The sequence below is a fragment of the Grammomys surdaster genome, unplaced genomic scaffold, assembly GCF_004785775.1.
Source record: "Grammomys surdaster isolate TR1022 unplaced genomic scaffold, NIH_TR_1.0 127, whole genome shotgun sequence".
Lineage (NCBI taxonomy): Eukaryota > Metazoa > Chordata > Mammalia > Rodentia > Muridae > Grammomys > Grammomys surdaster.
In genome coordinates this window covers 4,550,427-4,566,808 of record NW_021604585.1, presented here as the reverse complement: position 1 = coordinate 4,566,808, position 16,382 = coordinate 4,550,427, and the positions used below count along the sequence as shown (strand labels likewise).

Genomic DNA, 16,382 nt, shown 5'->3' with positions numbered 1-16,382 from the left:
AGAGGGAGAGAGAGAGAGAGAGAGAGAGAAGGAGAGGGAGAGGGAGAGGGGGAGGGGGAGAGAGAGGGAGAGAGAGGGAGAGAGGAGAAATATCTAACCAAATAACGCTTGCTTCATTTATAAAATGTTGGGAATTAACTTAGTAAGGAGGAGAAAGACACCGTTAAACCCATATGTTCATTAATTTACGTTGCTAGAGAAAGGTGAGTTGAGGCATATCTTAATTAGCTATAAATACCAATTGCGGTTTAGAGAGGGCTGGGAAATAAAGCCTATTTCTTGAATTTAGAGTTCAGGAGTTTTTCTTAGCTCATAATTAACAAAGAGACCTATTACAGGTTTTCTTTTTCCCCTTCCTTCCTTCCTTCCTTCCTTCCTTCCTTCCTTCCTTCCTTCCTTCCTTCCTCTCTCTCTTTCTTACTTCCTTTCTCTTCCTTCTTTTCTTATTTTCTTTCTTTCTTTTTTCCTAAATAGCTGTTATCATAGAGAAGGCAGAAAACTTTGAGGTATAGCCATGCTTAAATAGGATACAAATACAATATTAAGTAATTCTGTTTATACAGAACAAAGGCAGCCCGCAGCTGGCTCACTATTGAGTACAGCTGGGCAGAATTTCCTTTTCAACAGTGCTCCTTACCAAGTACAACAGTGCTCCTTACCAAGTACAACAGTGCTCCTTACCAAGTACTGCTTCCTTTGAAGTTTCCTTCCCTTCCTCCTAAAGTGTTCAGTTCCTTTGCTCAGCCCAGCCTAGGGCCTGAGCTTCCTTCTGCACGTGCTGAGGTTTTCTAAGGAGGCTTCCTGCTGGCCCCTGTCCCCATCTTATCCTCAGATTTTCTTCCCTCCACTACCCAACTAGAGGGAAGGGGCCTGGAGGAGGGGGCATCCCCCCTGAACTACAACCACTCCAGGATGTTTCTCCTGTGAGCTTCTGCATTTCATCCCAACATTGCACAGTCATTTTAGAGAGTTTTTCACTCTCATTCTTTTTTTATCTGACTTTCCCTTTTCTTTTGTTTTTGACTTTTGACTTTTTTTTTTTAATCAGTCAGTGAATTGGGATTCATAAAACCAAGTCTAACACAAAAGTGCTTTCTATCAGGTTTGAGGTTTGCTGCTTTAGAGATGGCAGAAGTTGCCAGACTTTCAACTGAGGTTCCTTCCATGTCATGCTGGGGAGCTGAGGGAGTGTGCCTTTGGATTTCCAAAACCACACCCAAAAGAAAGACCAAGTGGGTGCAGGAGTGTTGTCTTTTTGTTATACTAAAGTACTAAGGTATATTCTCAAGACAGTTTCCTCTAGAATTTTCACTTTTCCAAGACACATAAATTGGATTTCCTTTCCACCTGATCTAAATCAGCATGGATCCTAGGTTGAAAGATTCTACTCCCACAGAAGCAGTTAATAAATTGTCCACATGCGACTGGTTGCCTTCAGCTTATGTTGGGTAGAGATAAATACCATCTTCTCTCTGTCAGCGGGCCAGACTGCCTTAGAACAAGTATAGCTTAGATCTTCAGGTGGAAACAGTGTGGATGCAAAATCAAATTCAGAAATGTAATTGTATTCTCATACCGCTCTAAGAGAAAGGTGGACAGAACTGTCTCTCACTGCCTCAAAGAGGAGCACAGTGCAGAGCTCAGGTAGAAGATCTGGCTGCCTATGTCAGAGGTCAAATCCCAACAGGTGTGCATCATTTTCTGTTGTCCTACTCTTCTCCCTCTTCTCCGCTGGCCTCTATCCCTCTATTTTCTTCCCTTCCTCCTCCTCTTCTTGCTCCCCTTCCTCTGGAATCTCTGAAGCATCTCCTCTTTGCTAATCCTGTCTGACTAGCTAGGATTGAAATGGAAAAAGAAGAAAAAGAACTATGTAAGCTCTACACTCATCACTTGGAAAAGATAAAATACAGACTTTCTCAAAACCCACTTAAGGCCCATGCCATGAGTTTTGGGATGGGGGTCTAGGTGCAAGTACACCACAAGTCACAAAACCTTCTCAGAAGATTCTAGTGTGAACCAGATTTAAAACACACTGTTCTAGTGTGAGCCAGATTTTAAACACCCTGGATACCGCTAGAGATCTAACTAGAGAAGGTGAAGATACAGAAGCATTTTCGATCTCTTCTCTCCAAGTAGAACTGGAGGTGATGGTGGTTGGAAGGTAAGAGAGAAGCCATAATTATGTGAGGTTCTTTACATTAAGCACTCCGTCTTAACATGGTGCTCACTTTCCTGCTAGGATAAATGCTTATAAGTAATTTAAGACCTTAGGAGTAAAATATACCTGGGGCTCTGAGAATATAGGTAAATACATAAAATAGCCTTAAAATAGTGCTCACAGCCTCAAGTTAAAAATCATAAGTATGATATACAACCAAAGAAAATACTAGTAGCATTTTTAATATTGAAAATAGTAAGATATTTAGTTTTCTAAGTCAGCTTGATGTATGAGAAATTTTAGAATATTCTTCCAGACTTCAAAGGTATGTGAATATGCAAACATACTTGCTCGTGTGTGTGTGTGTGTGTGTGTGTGTGTGTGTGTGTGTTATGGAATAAACCATAGAACCACATGCTAATACTTACTTTTGTTTATTCATACTTTCAAATATTTGTTGCATTTATCACTTTGACTCCTCCCTCCTGGATTCTTTTTTTTTTCCTAAAGCACTGAATAGTGATTGCATAAGTTAGTTAAGAAACCCCATTGCTACACTCTTTGGCACTCATGATACCCTTAATGGCATTAATGTAAGAGATGGAAATTTTGGATATGCTTCCTCAACTTCTTTCACAGTTCCCAGATTCCATCAGGCAATCTAAGTCCTGTCTTGAGGTTTCCACCTTTGGTCCTTGCTGGGGTCATTTGCTTTTCTCTTTCTCTTACTTTAATTAAACCCCACAGAGTCAGTTAAGGTTTATATAAACTTGCTCTGATAGTTTTCATTTGTTAAAGAGCTACAGAGAGCTAAACCTGGTATTTAGTATTTTATTTTGTTTTCCAAAGGAAGGTTGCACTGGACAAGAAACTCAATGCTCATTTTATATGCTGGTTTTACAGAGAAAAGGGGAAAATAGGCTGTATCAGTCCCCAACACTGTCCTGTTAGCCACCAGGACCCTTGCTGAGCCAACAGTGAGGCCCTGGGGTTCAGGGAGACCATTAGAAGCAAAAATATGTTTTCTAAGGTGCTTAATATGTGTGAACAACGAATGATGGTCAGTCATCCAAGTAACTATGGAACAGTCAGTGAAAGTCACGTGATTATTGTCAGGCTTACCCAGTCCATAGGCTGGAGCATCTGAGGTGCTGTGCTATGGGTTAAGATTGGCCACCGGAGAGCCAGGGGGAGGGACCAGTAGTGATTAGATCAACTGTGGAGTAGCTGCACTCACATTGTGTGTCCTTTGAGCAAACTTTGGGGCAGTTCGGTAAAAGGAGAGGAAACGATAAAGAACAGTTGGCCTAAAACTGACAATCATGTGACTTGGTCTGTGGTTTGAGCACCCAGCAGATGTGCAGTCACATCTGTTTTCAGAAGCGTCCCAGCTGTTTATACACGCTGTTGCTCTCTCTTAGGTTCTTCAGCTGGGATCAGACATCCTTCCTCAGTACAAACAAGAAGCGCCAAAGACGCCGCCACACATCATCTTACACTACTGTGCTTTTAAAACTACGTGGGATTGGGTGATTTTAATTCTTACCTTCTACACCGCTATCATGGTTCCTTACAATGTTTCTTTCAAAACAAAGCAGAACAATATCGCCTGGCTGGTGCTGGACAGTGTGGTGGACGTTATTTTTCTGGTTGACATCGTTTTAAACTTTCACACGACTTTTGTTGGGCCGGGTGGAGAGGTCATTTCTGACCCAAAGCTCATACGAATGAACTATCTGAAGACGTGGTTTGTGATTGATCTGCTGTCCTGTTTACCTTACGACATCATCAATGCCTTTGAAAATGTGGATGAGGTAAGTTTTTCGGGTTTGGAGTATTGGAGATCAGAGGTTTTGAAAACAGTAGAGTTATAAGGATTGCACGGATGATAAAATGTTTTTCAGTTTCCCTTTTGCAAGTTCTCACTCCCCCTACCCCCGACATTATTAAGCATGCGCCATAAATTACAGTTGATTTTCTTAAATTAACTTGTCCCCTTGTTTTCTTCATGATTTTTGGCTGAAAAGGTGAATTGCTAGGAAAATGGCTATAGTTGAAAGGTGTGATTGGAGGAAGACAGGAGGAAAAGGCAGGGAGAGGAGGAGCAGGGGTAAGGAAAGGTAGTGCAGGGGGAGGAGGGAGAGAAGCTTCATCGGAGAGGACAAAATAGTGGCACACTTGGAGTAAAATGTAGTTCACAAGCCAGGTGATGGGTTTAGAGCACAAAAATACAGGCGTTAGAGAGAGGACTGAAGGAGCTGAAGGGGTTTGCAGCCCCATGGGGAAAGCAACAATACCAACCAACCAGAGCTCACAGAGTCTAATCCACCAGCCTGGGAGCACATAGGGAGGGACTCATGGCTCCAGCTGTATACATAGTGGAGGATGGCCTAGTAGGACATAGTGGGAGAGGCAGTCCTTGGTCCTGTGAAGGCTGGATGCCCCAGTGTGGGGAATTTGAGGGTTGGGAGGTGAGAGTGGGTGGGGGCACACTGTCATAGAAACAGGAGGAGGAGGAATGGGAAAAAGGGATAACACCTGAAATGTAAATAAATAAAATATCCAATAAAAAATACATTTCTCTGAAAGTTAGCAGCTTTGAAAATCATGTCTTTACAAACCTTGTGACTTTTTTACTTAAGTCACACATGGTGGCTGTTTTAAGAGTTAACTTAAAGACCAACCCATTTTCATGAAGGAGCGGTTTTTGAACTGTTGCAATTTTGATTTCTGCTTTTGCTTTCAATTCATTATACATACAGTTATAGGTAGAAAGTGTATTTGATGACTTCTAATGTCTGGCCTCACTCAAGTTTCTGTTCTCTGGTGTTTGTGAAAATAGGAATATTTAAAATGTGTCCTGCCTTAAAGGACCCCTTTGTTCACAGCTTCTCTCTAAGTTAAGGGTGAATGACTACAAATTACTGCACCAAGCTGGGAGGATGCAGCTAATAATAAAACTTAGGTCAGGCAGGATAAAGGATCTGTTACTATAAAGTTTTAACCATGATAATGTTACCATGTTGTTTTCCCTAAAGACCCTACAGTGTCCCCATTCGATCACTCAGTTGGAAAGTTGCGCTATTGTACTATTGTGGTTCTGTGGGTGTTGGCAGTAGACTCAACCTTTTCTTTGTTGACTTTTCCATACATTTTCTTTCTCCATCAACTACATTGATATTTAAGCTTACTTTCCCCAAGTTAAATGTTGTGGTTTTTTATTTTGACAATATGCACCTAGCCATTAGTTTAGAATTATGGGAAATCAATGAATGATATCAGTTCTTCAATTTTAGATTCTACATATATCAAGCTATTAAAAGTATGTTTCTTTCTTCCAAACTTATCTTCTAGAGATAATTAGGAGGAACTAATTTTGAGAATGTCAATCATAGCATAAAAGACTCTAAGCAGTACTTCATTTCCCACATGGATTATTATATGAGTATATTATGGTTTACCTTACTTAGAACATAGGCATAAAATTTTTAATCAAACAATTGGTCATATGAGGATTTGAATGAAGTTGAACTTATGTAAGTAGGGAAGAATAGTGAGGTAGAACCCTGGGTATTGGAGGAGGTTTGGGAAGATGTTCAGCTAAGACTACAAAATTTCATTCATTCAGAAGAAGTGAACTCAAAAGATCGATTGTGCCACATGATGACATGATTAGAAATATACTCTATTTTTAAAAAGTGCTAAAGAGTGGATTGCTAAAATAGCGTGGGATGTCTAGTAGTCAGACTTGCATTACTATAACAAAATACCCAGACAGATTACTCATGAAGGCAGTATTCTGCTCATAGTTTTGAAGGTTCAAGAACAAGATTCTTATAAAAAAAATTGATGTGAGCATGCGGTGGCACATCTTACACCAGAAATATACAGAGAGGGGATAGGCAGGGCCCCACAAACCACTGTAAGACCACACTCCCAGATGGCTTGCAGGCTTTCCTTAGACCCTATCTCCTAAAAGTCTGTAGTTTAGCTCTGAGGAAGAATCCCCTTAATATGAGTCTCTGGGAGATGATCCCCATGCAAACCATAGCAGGGCATAAATGTACTCACCAAAACCATAATGTGGATCGAGGCAGTACATGTATCAATTAGCTATATTTAGTTATTCCATACTGTGTATGTACCTCAGAGCAATAGGCACACCTTAAGTGTGTATGTTTTGCCACTTGATAAGGAAGTCAAAAGTGTGACTCGATTCTAAGAAAAAAGCATAAGAAAATAGATTCCATAATAATGAAATGTGTCTATGATTATAAGCTTGATTGTGTCATAATATGCTGGCATAGAGCTATTTTAAAAGACACTTGACCTCATGCATCCGAAAGACAGTGCAGAGTAACCCACTCTGAGACACCATTTTCAGTTATAGTCCAGAAAGGTCAGAGCTGCATTAAAATAACACCAGGCTGCTGAGTGTGGAAGCTGAGGAGGTCTGCTTCTCACAGCTCTCTTCACTGCACAGTGTGCAGTCAACAGTGTCCCTGGCCAAGCTCTGACATGGAAAGCCAGTTGTTCCCATTGATTTCAAGCCCAGAATTCAGAGGTGTCACCTTGGTCTCTTGAAGCTGGTCAGTGTGGATTCGTACACCATGGAAAGCTACAAATGAGGAGATCAAGCCCCTTCCCTTTAACTCTGTTCAGCCAGTTGCTAAAATCAGACAACACACCACTAAGCACAGTTGTCTGAAGGTGGCTGGCTGTGTTATGGTCTGATGTACTGTCATGTTGAAGACACGTTTCCCAAAGGTGCTCTCAGCCTGTCACTAAGTGTGGAGGGAGGTCCATCATTAAAAGGGATTGTGGGACGATTTAGTTTTGTTGTTGTTTACTTTTCAGATCGTGCTTTAATTATAAAATTTCTCCTTTCCCTTTTCCCCTCCAAACCCTCACTTATTCCCTTCTTCACTTTCCATCATATTCATGGCTTTTCCTTTCGATCCATTGTGATTGTGCATGCATATATATGTAGTTGGATGGCTTTCATTCTGGCCTTCTCTCTTTCTGTGGTATATTTTGAACTCTCCTTTGCCAATTTTCCTGTTAATGTTTTGATTGATGCCAGATCTCTGTAGTGTCTAGAGGTTTCACCACAACTTCCTATCCTTCATCCTCTATATCCTCCAGTCATTTATTGTAGTCAAATTCTTGCACGATGACTCTGGCTTGGCACCTGTTCCTTCCAGGACCTGGACAAAGAAGTATGCAGTGAGGCATTGTCGCATATTGGTCAAGGGAGTAAAAACAGGGAAAGTCTCCATGAAGAACAGTAAGCAATACCTTATTTGAAAAAGAATAAGCTCTAAATGAAAGGATTTAAATTGCATAAGTGATATATTTATTTATTTATTTATTATAATTTATTTCCATGCTACTGAGGAACACAGTTGTCTACTTTTCCTCTGGCTATTCAGCTTTTGGCTTCATCTTTGCCTTCTCATCCTGGAATCTGAGATTTCAGACTCCTTTCCTACCTGCTCCATTGCTATCAACTTATTCTTATAAAGGTGGCTCATCCCTTTGGTTCAATAAACATTGCCAACATGTTAATGGCCAACAGACTCGCCGTCACTGAGGTGTCTAGCATCCTGTGGTTACCTTCTCTTCTCCATCCTTTCTGTCTCCCCTAAATGTTGGTCATTTTTATGTAGTTACTATCAGGTGTTTAATCCTCAAGTTTCCACTCCTTGATTAAATGTCTTCTCACTGTACTAATGCAAGAGATAATTATTCAACATCATGGACTTAAACAAATGTCTCTTCACCATCCTTCCCGTTCAAGAGTTTGGCTAGCTATTGAATTTTTTGCCGTGAGATAATTTTCTTTCAGGATTTAGAAGATACGATATGACTGTGCTCTACCTTTCAATAGTTTCAAGTAAGAAACTTGAAACCATTGTAGTTTCTGATCCTTTACACATGATTTGTTTTCTCTTTGTAGAGGCTTAATGTATCTCCTGCATCACAAGGTTTAGACATTGTCTGATAACGTGTCTTAGAATAGGGCCTCTTTCATATGTTTTCATAGATATTAATGGAATGGCCTTTTTTGATCTCAAAAATCATGAATTCTGCCGTGATAATTTCTTTTTATGATAAATCTCCCTTCTTTCTGTTTTTATTTGTTTTCTCCTTCTGGAGCACTTTTTGTTTAATGTGTTGAACAAGCCCTGTAATTTCCTGGTTTACTCTAAGCTGCTTTCCAAGCCATCATCTCGCTGCTGCAGTTTCTAGGGGATTGCTTTATCAGTATTGTTTAACTCTCTTTGACCATAACGCTGCCTTTTTGCTTGACACTAATGCAGCTAATTTGCTTCTGTATCACTCATGTGCACTTGGCATGTGCATTGCTATATTAATGTTCTGTAATTGTAGATTGTTACATTCAATGTATATTTTATAAAGACTAGATAGATGCGGAGAGTTGTCACACTGTGTAGCTTAATTTATTCATATTTACTGTGATTAAATGCATTCTGACTTATTTAGAGCATTGTATTTTTCATTTATCATACTTTTCTTCTCTTTTCTCTTTGTGCTGCCTCCTTGATACTTTATCCTCTACTGTATGGACTGAGGTTTCCCTCAACACATTGGACCCTTTCTTGTGGACTGAATATATATCTCTGCTAATTGATGTTTCTTGTATCTGCAACTGACTTAAATGCCAACAGTTTGTGAGACTCTCTTTACCTTTCTGCCAAATAACACAAGGACTTCTGTTCATCTTCTTTATAATTTTAAACATCTATTCATTTTGTTATTTTATGTGCATGAGTATTTTGCCTGCATATACTAGTATTATATAGATGGTTGTGAGCCACCATGTAGAGGCTGGGAATTAAACCTGGGTCCTCTGCAAAAGCAACATATGCTCTTAACTGTTGAGCCATCTTTCCAGCCCTTCTTCATTTTCTTTAAATTTAATAAGCTATACTTTGGTACCACATTGTTCTTAACTCTCTCCTTTAATTATGTTGTTCTTCCCCCTCATTGTCAATACAATCTACCTGCCCGTCCACTTGTTTCTTTGTGTGGTATTTAATGCATTCTTGGCATCTTCCTGATTCAGTTCTTGAAGAGTTGGCTCTTTGTTAACCGTTCGTTACATAATATCCAGCTTTCTTTTCCAGAAAGGTTTCCTTGCATCCATCTCAACACTTCTAATTAATACCTTCATATTTCATCTCCACTTGTGTGCCTCCATGTGCATTAATACCGTTAAAGTTATTTCAGTTTTATTATTAGTCTTTGGATGACCTGGACTCTTCTGCCTAGCACAGGACATGCTTTATTATGACAGGGTAGCTCTTCCTCAGTCTTGCCTTGAGTTTCTTACAAGATGGTTTCAAGGACTAAGTGTGAAAAGACACTAATGAGTTTCACTTGAAAAATTTTACCAGTCTGAGATGCTGTTGTTACTTTATTTGGGTTTCCTGTGTATAGTTTCATTGTAAATCCTGAGGTGGTGAACAGTGTACCTCTGGTACGTCATCATTGCATAGATGTGCACCAATGGCATGAAGCAGTGTGGTTTTACTAACTCTTGGTGATTTCTACGGTGATGTAAAAATGGAAGAGGAACCACACCAGCAAGTAGGGACTAGGGAATAAGAGAGACTATAAGTCTGGGAATTACACTTTAATTCTTCATTCCTGTACGTGTACAGAATAACTTAAGACTGCTTAATATCACTCTATTATCAAGATCCTTGCTTTTCTCTCTGAAGATAATTCGATTTATTAGCAACTTGTGAGCCAGACACATGTTTTTTAGAGAAAACTATGAGGCAAGAATCGATTACATAAAGTTTTTGTTCTGAGAATGAGGAATATGTATGTGCTAGAAATCATGAAATGAAGGATTAAAAACATTCTCTCATGAGTCCTAAGAGTAGAATCTAGCTCATTCATAGTGTGCATTTGCATCAGCATGGGAGTCTAGAATACGTGATGTGGGGAAATCTCAGGGAATGTTATGTGTAAAGTACACAAAGAAAGATTGGGTCTACAGACAACGGACTGGTCTGTAGCAAGGGAGCTTAGAGGGATGAGATGATAGTGGGGATATGGCTACATGGTAAGCCTGAAAAATGAGTCAGAGCAAAGCAGCATTAGAAAAATGATCACTCACACACAGATGCTGGAGGGAAAAAAAGATGAATCAATAACAGCTAAGTGGAAGTTGATAAGAGTTTTAATTTCTGAAAAAGTCTTTTGAAACAGTGTCTGAATTATTATTTGTTCATAATTATGCGTGCCAAAGTGACACACACACACACACACACACACACACACACAGACGTTACCTCATATATTTAAAATTGTGATTTTTTTTTTTACCTCTAGTTATCTTAATAAGAATTGAGAATCCAGAAGAGGGTAATTGGGCTTGTAGATGTTAATGAGTTTTGTCAGACTAGAACCTCTCTGTCCCTTTTGCCACCTCAGATCCAAGAATAGTAATGGTACACATCATTATTTAAACAATTGACTTGCTATCATGTTTTAAATTAAAATAGATCATTGAAGGCAAAAAATGGGAGGATTAGGACGTGAGGAATGTAGTTTTTCTGTGTTATTCCTTCTACCGTTCACTTCCAGTTATCATTGTACACGGCACTGCGCTGTGTGAGTACAGGTTACCTTCTGTACAGGTGTACACTGTGAGGCGAGTAGTTCTCCCTGTGCATCTTTCCTTCCGCACTAGTCCTCCTTATTTTCCTAGACAGTTTGTTTCTACTTTCATATCCTATGAACATGCACAATTTTATGTATGTATATAAAATATAGGAAGCAGAAATAATAGGAAACATGCAATATTTGTCTTTATGAGATGGTTCAATTAAGTTTATGGCTGTTTCCAATGCCTCCAGTTTTCCCTAAAGGATATTACTTTGTTCTTTAAGCTGAAACACATTTCGTGTATGCGTACACCACATTTTCTTTACCCAGTCCTCCGTGGTTGGGCATCTGTGCTGATTTTATAACTTGATACTGTGAGCAGTGATGATGGAATGAACATTTATGTACAAGTTTCTCTGTGGCATGCTGAGTTGGGCTCTTTTGGGTCTAGTTTGGTCATACAGGAGATATATTTTTATTTTCTTGAGGAAACTTCATACTGGTGTCCATAGTGGGTTGACTACTTTATATTTCACCAGCAGAGTGAAAAGTTTTCTTGCCAATGTATTTTTTTGGTATCTTTGTCACAAATCATATGGTTTCCTCTTCTGCAATGCAAAAGAACCAGAGGATCACAGAGTATACCGTGAGATTGTGTCTCCTAGAAACGTCATAAAAAAGCTACACACATCCCACCAACATGACTGCCCTAATACGAGCCAAACAAGGTTGTCAGTAATGAACATGGCAAACCGGACTGAAAAAGCCCATGAGGCCTCAACTACCCAACGAACAACAGGAAACAGAAGAAATCTGGAAACAGGAAAGATGGTCTCCCCGGGGAAGAGCACATCAATTGGTTGTCCAGTGCCAAATGGTCATTCATCCCTGAAAACACACATACAAGAAACATTATAAGGACTGAATGGATTATATGTAGAAACACACACACACAAACAAGTTTTTAAAAGGCCATAAATTTGAAGAAGAGGAGTGAGGAGTATGTAGGAGGGTTTTGTGGGAGAAAAGGAAAGGGAGAAATATTGTAATTGTATTATAATCTCAAGAATAAAAAAATCATAGGGCTGTAGCTATGGTGGTTTATATATGAATCCTTTACTGTGTTCCATTAATCTACGTCTCCAGTTTTATGTAAGGACCACTCTGATATGTCTACTATGGTTCTCAAGTTTCATTTGAAATCAGAATGGTGGTACCTCTAGCATTGTTCTTTGTCCTTAGGATTGCTTTTCTTATCAGCATCTTTTGTGCCTTACAGTGAATTTTAAGATTGTTTTTCTGTTTCTTTGAGAAATGGTACTGGAAATTTGATAGGGATTTTATAGATTGGCATATTGATTTATCTTACCAAGTTAGTGACCTTGCTTGCTGTTTCAAACAGATTGGTAAATTGTAAGTACCAGAGTTTTTGTTTTTGGTTCCAGTGGTTGGAAGCAAGGGGCAAAAAGGCTGGCATGGGGGTGGTGAGGGTCTTATTGCGGTGTCTTACATGGCAGAAGGTGGGAGACACTGACTTACATGTGTGACAGTAATTATTCATGAGATGGAGCACTCGGGGACTAGCCTTAGTTATCCTTTCTTTAACATTGATGCATTGAGGAATATGTTTCAACATGAGTTTTGTAGCAGACAAGGCTATTTAAAGTTCTGACAAGTGTTCACGCCTATTTGCTATTTCCTAATGGATGACACCATAGCTACATTCAGCCTTAAGACGTTTCATAGCCTGTAATCAGCACCCACTTGGATAGGTCTCTCATATGATTCCTGGCTTTTGCCTGGCGATGCCTTTCATTGCCTTAGGATTTCTAGCAAGATAAACTTCATAAACTATGTCCCTTTAACCATGGACTAGAAGTATTTTCTCTATAAAATGCTCAGTGTATTGGTTTGTGTTAGTGACAGAAAATGGACAGAGGCATCTATGTTACCCTGTCCCCTCCCAGGCTTTATGCTCTCTGGTTTTTATTGACTATGACCGTGTGCTTTCATTTGGCTTTGCATATGAATATGCACGTTATTCCTTCTTTACTACCATTTGCTGAAAAACTTACAATGTTCTACTTTGTTCCTTTGTAAAAATTGTATGTGGGTTATGAATTATGTATTTCTAGGTTATGTGTCCTGCTGTATTCACCTGTTTGTCTAGTCTTTTATCAAGCCCATACTTTCTTGACTGCTGTAGCTTTACAGTAAGCCTTATAATGAGGTAGCATCAATCCATCCTTTGGCTTTCTTCTTTTTCTTCAATAGTATGCTTGATATTTTGTTTTACTTCTCCATATAGATTTCATAACTATTTTGTTTATATCTACTGAAAATTTGCTGTAATGTCAATTGAAATGTTTTATTAATAGCTCAAATAAGGAAGAATTAGTATGAATATTATATTGAGTGTTATTATCCAAAAACATAAAATATATCTTCATTTTTCTATCTTTTTATGTGTATGTGGCATATGTGTTTATGCATGTTCACAAATGTGCAGGCATACATGTACATGCAAGCATGCATGCATATGTATGTGCTTGTGTGTGAGCATATTTGTGGCAGCTAGAGATTGTCATTGGGTGTCATTCTCTACTTCTTTCTACTTTATATTTTGAAGAAGAGTCCCGTCTCTTGGTTTAGCTCAGAAGCTTCTTTGACTAGTCTAGCTAGCCATCTTTTTGCAAATAGAGATTTGTTGTTTCTGCTTTTTGTGTGTTAGAGTCAGGGATGCATGGTGGCCTGGAGTATATTTAGCTATTTGATATTAACTTTATTTCCTTCACTTCTCAAATAATGTACTGTTTTTTCCCTTTTCCTATCTTATTGAATTAGTTGGGATTTCTATTATGATGTCATACAAAAGCATAGAGAGGGGAGAAACATTTATCTTGTTTCTGATCTTAGTGGAAAAACTTCTAGTTTTTCACGGTTGGGTATGATGTTTGTTGTCTTTCTTTCTTTAGATGGTCTTTAGATAGTTTTTAATTGAAGACATGCAAATATTCTTAGTTTGCTGATTTTGTCACAGGTGTTTTCTACACTCGTTGATATGATCATGCCAATCCCCTTTCTTTGATATGTTGTTTGGCTTTCAAATTTTGAATCAGCTTTGGAATCTTGACATAATTCTACTTAGTCACGGTGAGCGATGTTTTATTTTACATTGTTAGATTTCCCAGTGTACTGTTTAGGGTTTTACATTTATATCTACAAGAGACATTAGTCTATAGTTTTCCTAAAATCTCCTTAGCTGTGTTGTCAGTGTAATGCTGGTCTCAGGACATGCTAGGAGTATTCTGGACGATTCTCTCTGCTTTCATCTTCTGGATGTTGTAGAGAGCTAGAGCAGTTTCTTTCCTGAATGTCTGAGAGAATTCAGTTCTGAGCTCATCTAGGCATGATGCCTTCTCAATTTAGTGGTTCTTATTGTTTAATTGTATTTAACTGATAGATTCATATTTAGCTGGTCTACTTCTTATGTGAGTTTTAGCAGATGATTATCATTCAAAAATTTTCTCATCTCATTAAAATTATCAAGTTTATTGCCATAGAGTTATGCATAATATTCTTTAGATATATTTTGAACATTTATGAGACTTTAAACTTTGTAATGGTATTACCTATGTTGTATCTCCTTCCCCTTCTCTCTCCCTCTCTTCTTCCCCTTTCTTTCTCTTTCTTCTTCTCCCTCTCAGTTTTTGTTCATTGGGTTAGAAACTTACTGCATTTGTCTTTCAAAAAACCACTGTTGGGGACTTGCTGATTATATTGACTTTCTTGTTTTCAAGTACATGGCTTTCCTTTCATTCATATATATATATATATATATATATATATATCTCCTTTATTTGTGACTTAATTTGCTCTTGCATTTTTAGCTAAGGTGACAGTTTAGAAAACTGGCATTGGAATATTTCTTCTGTTAAAGCATGTTCACTTTTCTCTGAGTGATCACCATGCTCCATACATGGTGTTGGGCTGTTCTTTCATTCTCAGATACCTCAAAATAGGCTTAATTCCTCTTTCAAATTTTTCTTCAGCATAAATGATATTTCCAAATATGCTATTTAGCTTTCCAGTATTGAGAGATTACTCTAGATACTGATTTCTAGTCTAATATAATCCTGTTATTGCCCACATCACTTCATTTCTGCTGCTTTTAACAACCATAAGTGTTTCAATAATGATTTGTATTTTATATTTATATTTTGATGAGTATGCATGGTTCTCCCACTGTGATCTTCCACTTCTTTGAAGAATTGAAATTGTAAAAAGATCTTTAAACTTTGAAGGGTTAGGCACTCTGCTAGCTTCTGAAGGTATAGAAGACAGATCTTTTGTTTGCCCAAGGTAGAGACTCTTTCCAACTGAACATCTTGCATTTTCAATTCCTACCTAACTGTCATTCAATTTTTACATTGTTGCTGTTCTGCTGAGGTTTTATAGTTTATCCTGTTTGCTTGGATTAACCATTTCTTATTACTAATAGAAACGAAGGGTCAGGAGGAAATCTCTCCTAGACAAGACGGGATCCCTTGCCTTTTGGACACTGTGTTCACATCTCTGATCAGTTCCAGCCTATGCATAGGCTTATCCTCACATGCAGGAAATGTTCCAGTTTGATTGGTCATATCTGCCATTCCTCCATATGTGTTTAGTGACTGATTACTTTGGGGTGTAGGTAGGACTTCTTACTGAGCATACGAAGCATTGCAGGGCATCTAGTAATAGGTGATCATGGTACAGTCTCAGACTGGAAAAACTCCCAAATTCTGGTTTGAGAGAAAAATGACTTCTAAGCAATCAATCTTAGTGATAAAAGATGGGTCAGAGGGTAGAAAAGGTTTGAAGGGTAGAGTCAGCCTTGGGTTCCAAATTGCAATGTGGTGGATATGATCCAAGACTTTGGATTTGATTCCTTGTGTTTACTGGTTGGGTAATACACAGACTTAATGATAAACATTCTTCTTATATTTGAAATTGAACATGTTGCAGGCCCGTATTATTTTGCATGAGTTTTCCACTGAGACAAAGCGATCTGTCCGCTGAGGGAATTAGCTTGGAGAGAATAGAAAATAACAAGTAATGAGGTGCCTTTATTTGATTTTTCTGCTTACATAAGAAGACACTTTTGTCTGCTCTGATCTTCATTCATGATGAATGCTTCCTGTCTTTGAGCTTTGGGGCATGATTCTAAAATAAGGGCAAAAGAGAGCTGGAATACATTGCTGTCTGCGCGTTGTGTGTGGAAATTGTACCTTACCCATGTGCGTGCTTGTGTAGAAGTTGTTCTCATCTTTTTGTGCCGCATCATTCCCATGCTTGAGAGTGTTTTCCTCTATGGATCTAGTGGGAAGAACTACCTACCTTCACTTAATTCCATGATGCTACTTTGTCCCCATAAAGTACAGCAATCCCCAGGTATTTGTTCACCTTTGTCACTGCTGCCTTCATCCTTAAAACATTTTGTTTAAACTGGGTGTGGTGGTACACAACTTTAGTCCTAGCACTTCTGGGAGGCAGAGGAGGAGGAGAAGGAGGAGGAGGAGGAGCAGGAGGAGGAGGAGGA

General features: G+C 38.7%; 1 protein-coding gene across 2 annotated transcripts in view; it reads left to right on the top strand.

Annotated features, from left to right (window-relative positions):
• The window catches only part of Kcnh5 (potassium voltage-gated channel subfamily H member 5), a 272,960-nt gene that overhangs the window by 56,339 nt on the left and 200,239 nt on the right, over positions 1-16,382 (top strand). For both annotated transcript variants that reach the window (XM_028789568.1, XM_028789576.1), the window contains exon 6: positions 3,580-3,972. In XM_028789568.1, the coding sequence (XP_028645401.1) occupies positions 3,580-3,972 (393 nt within the window). The remainder of the gene's footprint in view (positions 1-3,579; positions 3,973-16,382) is intronic.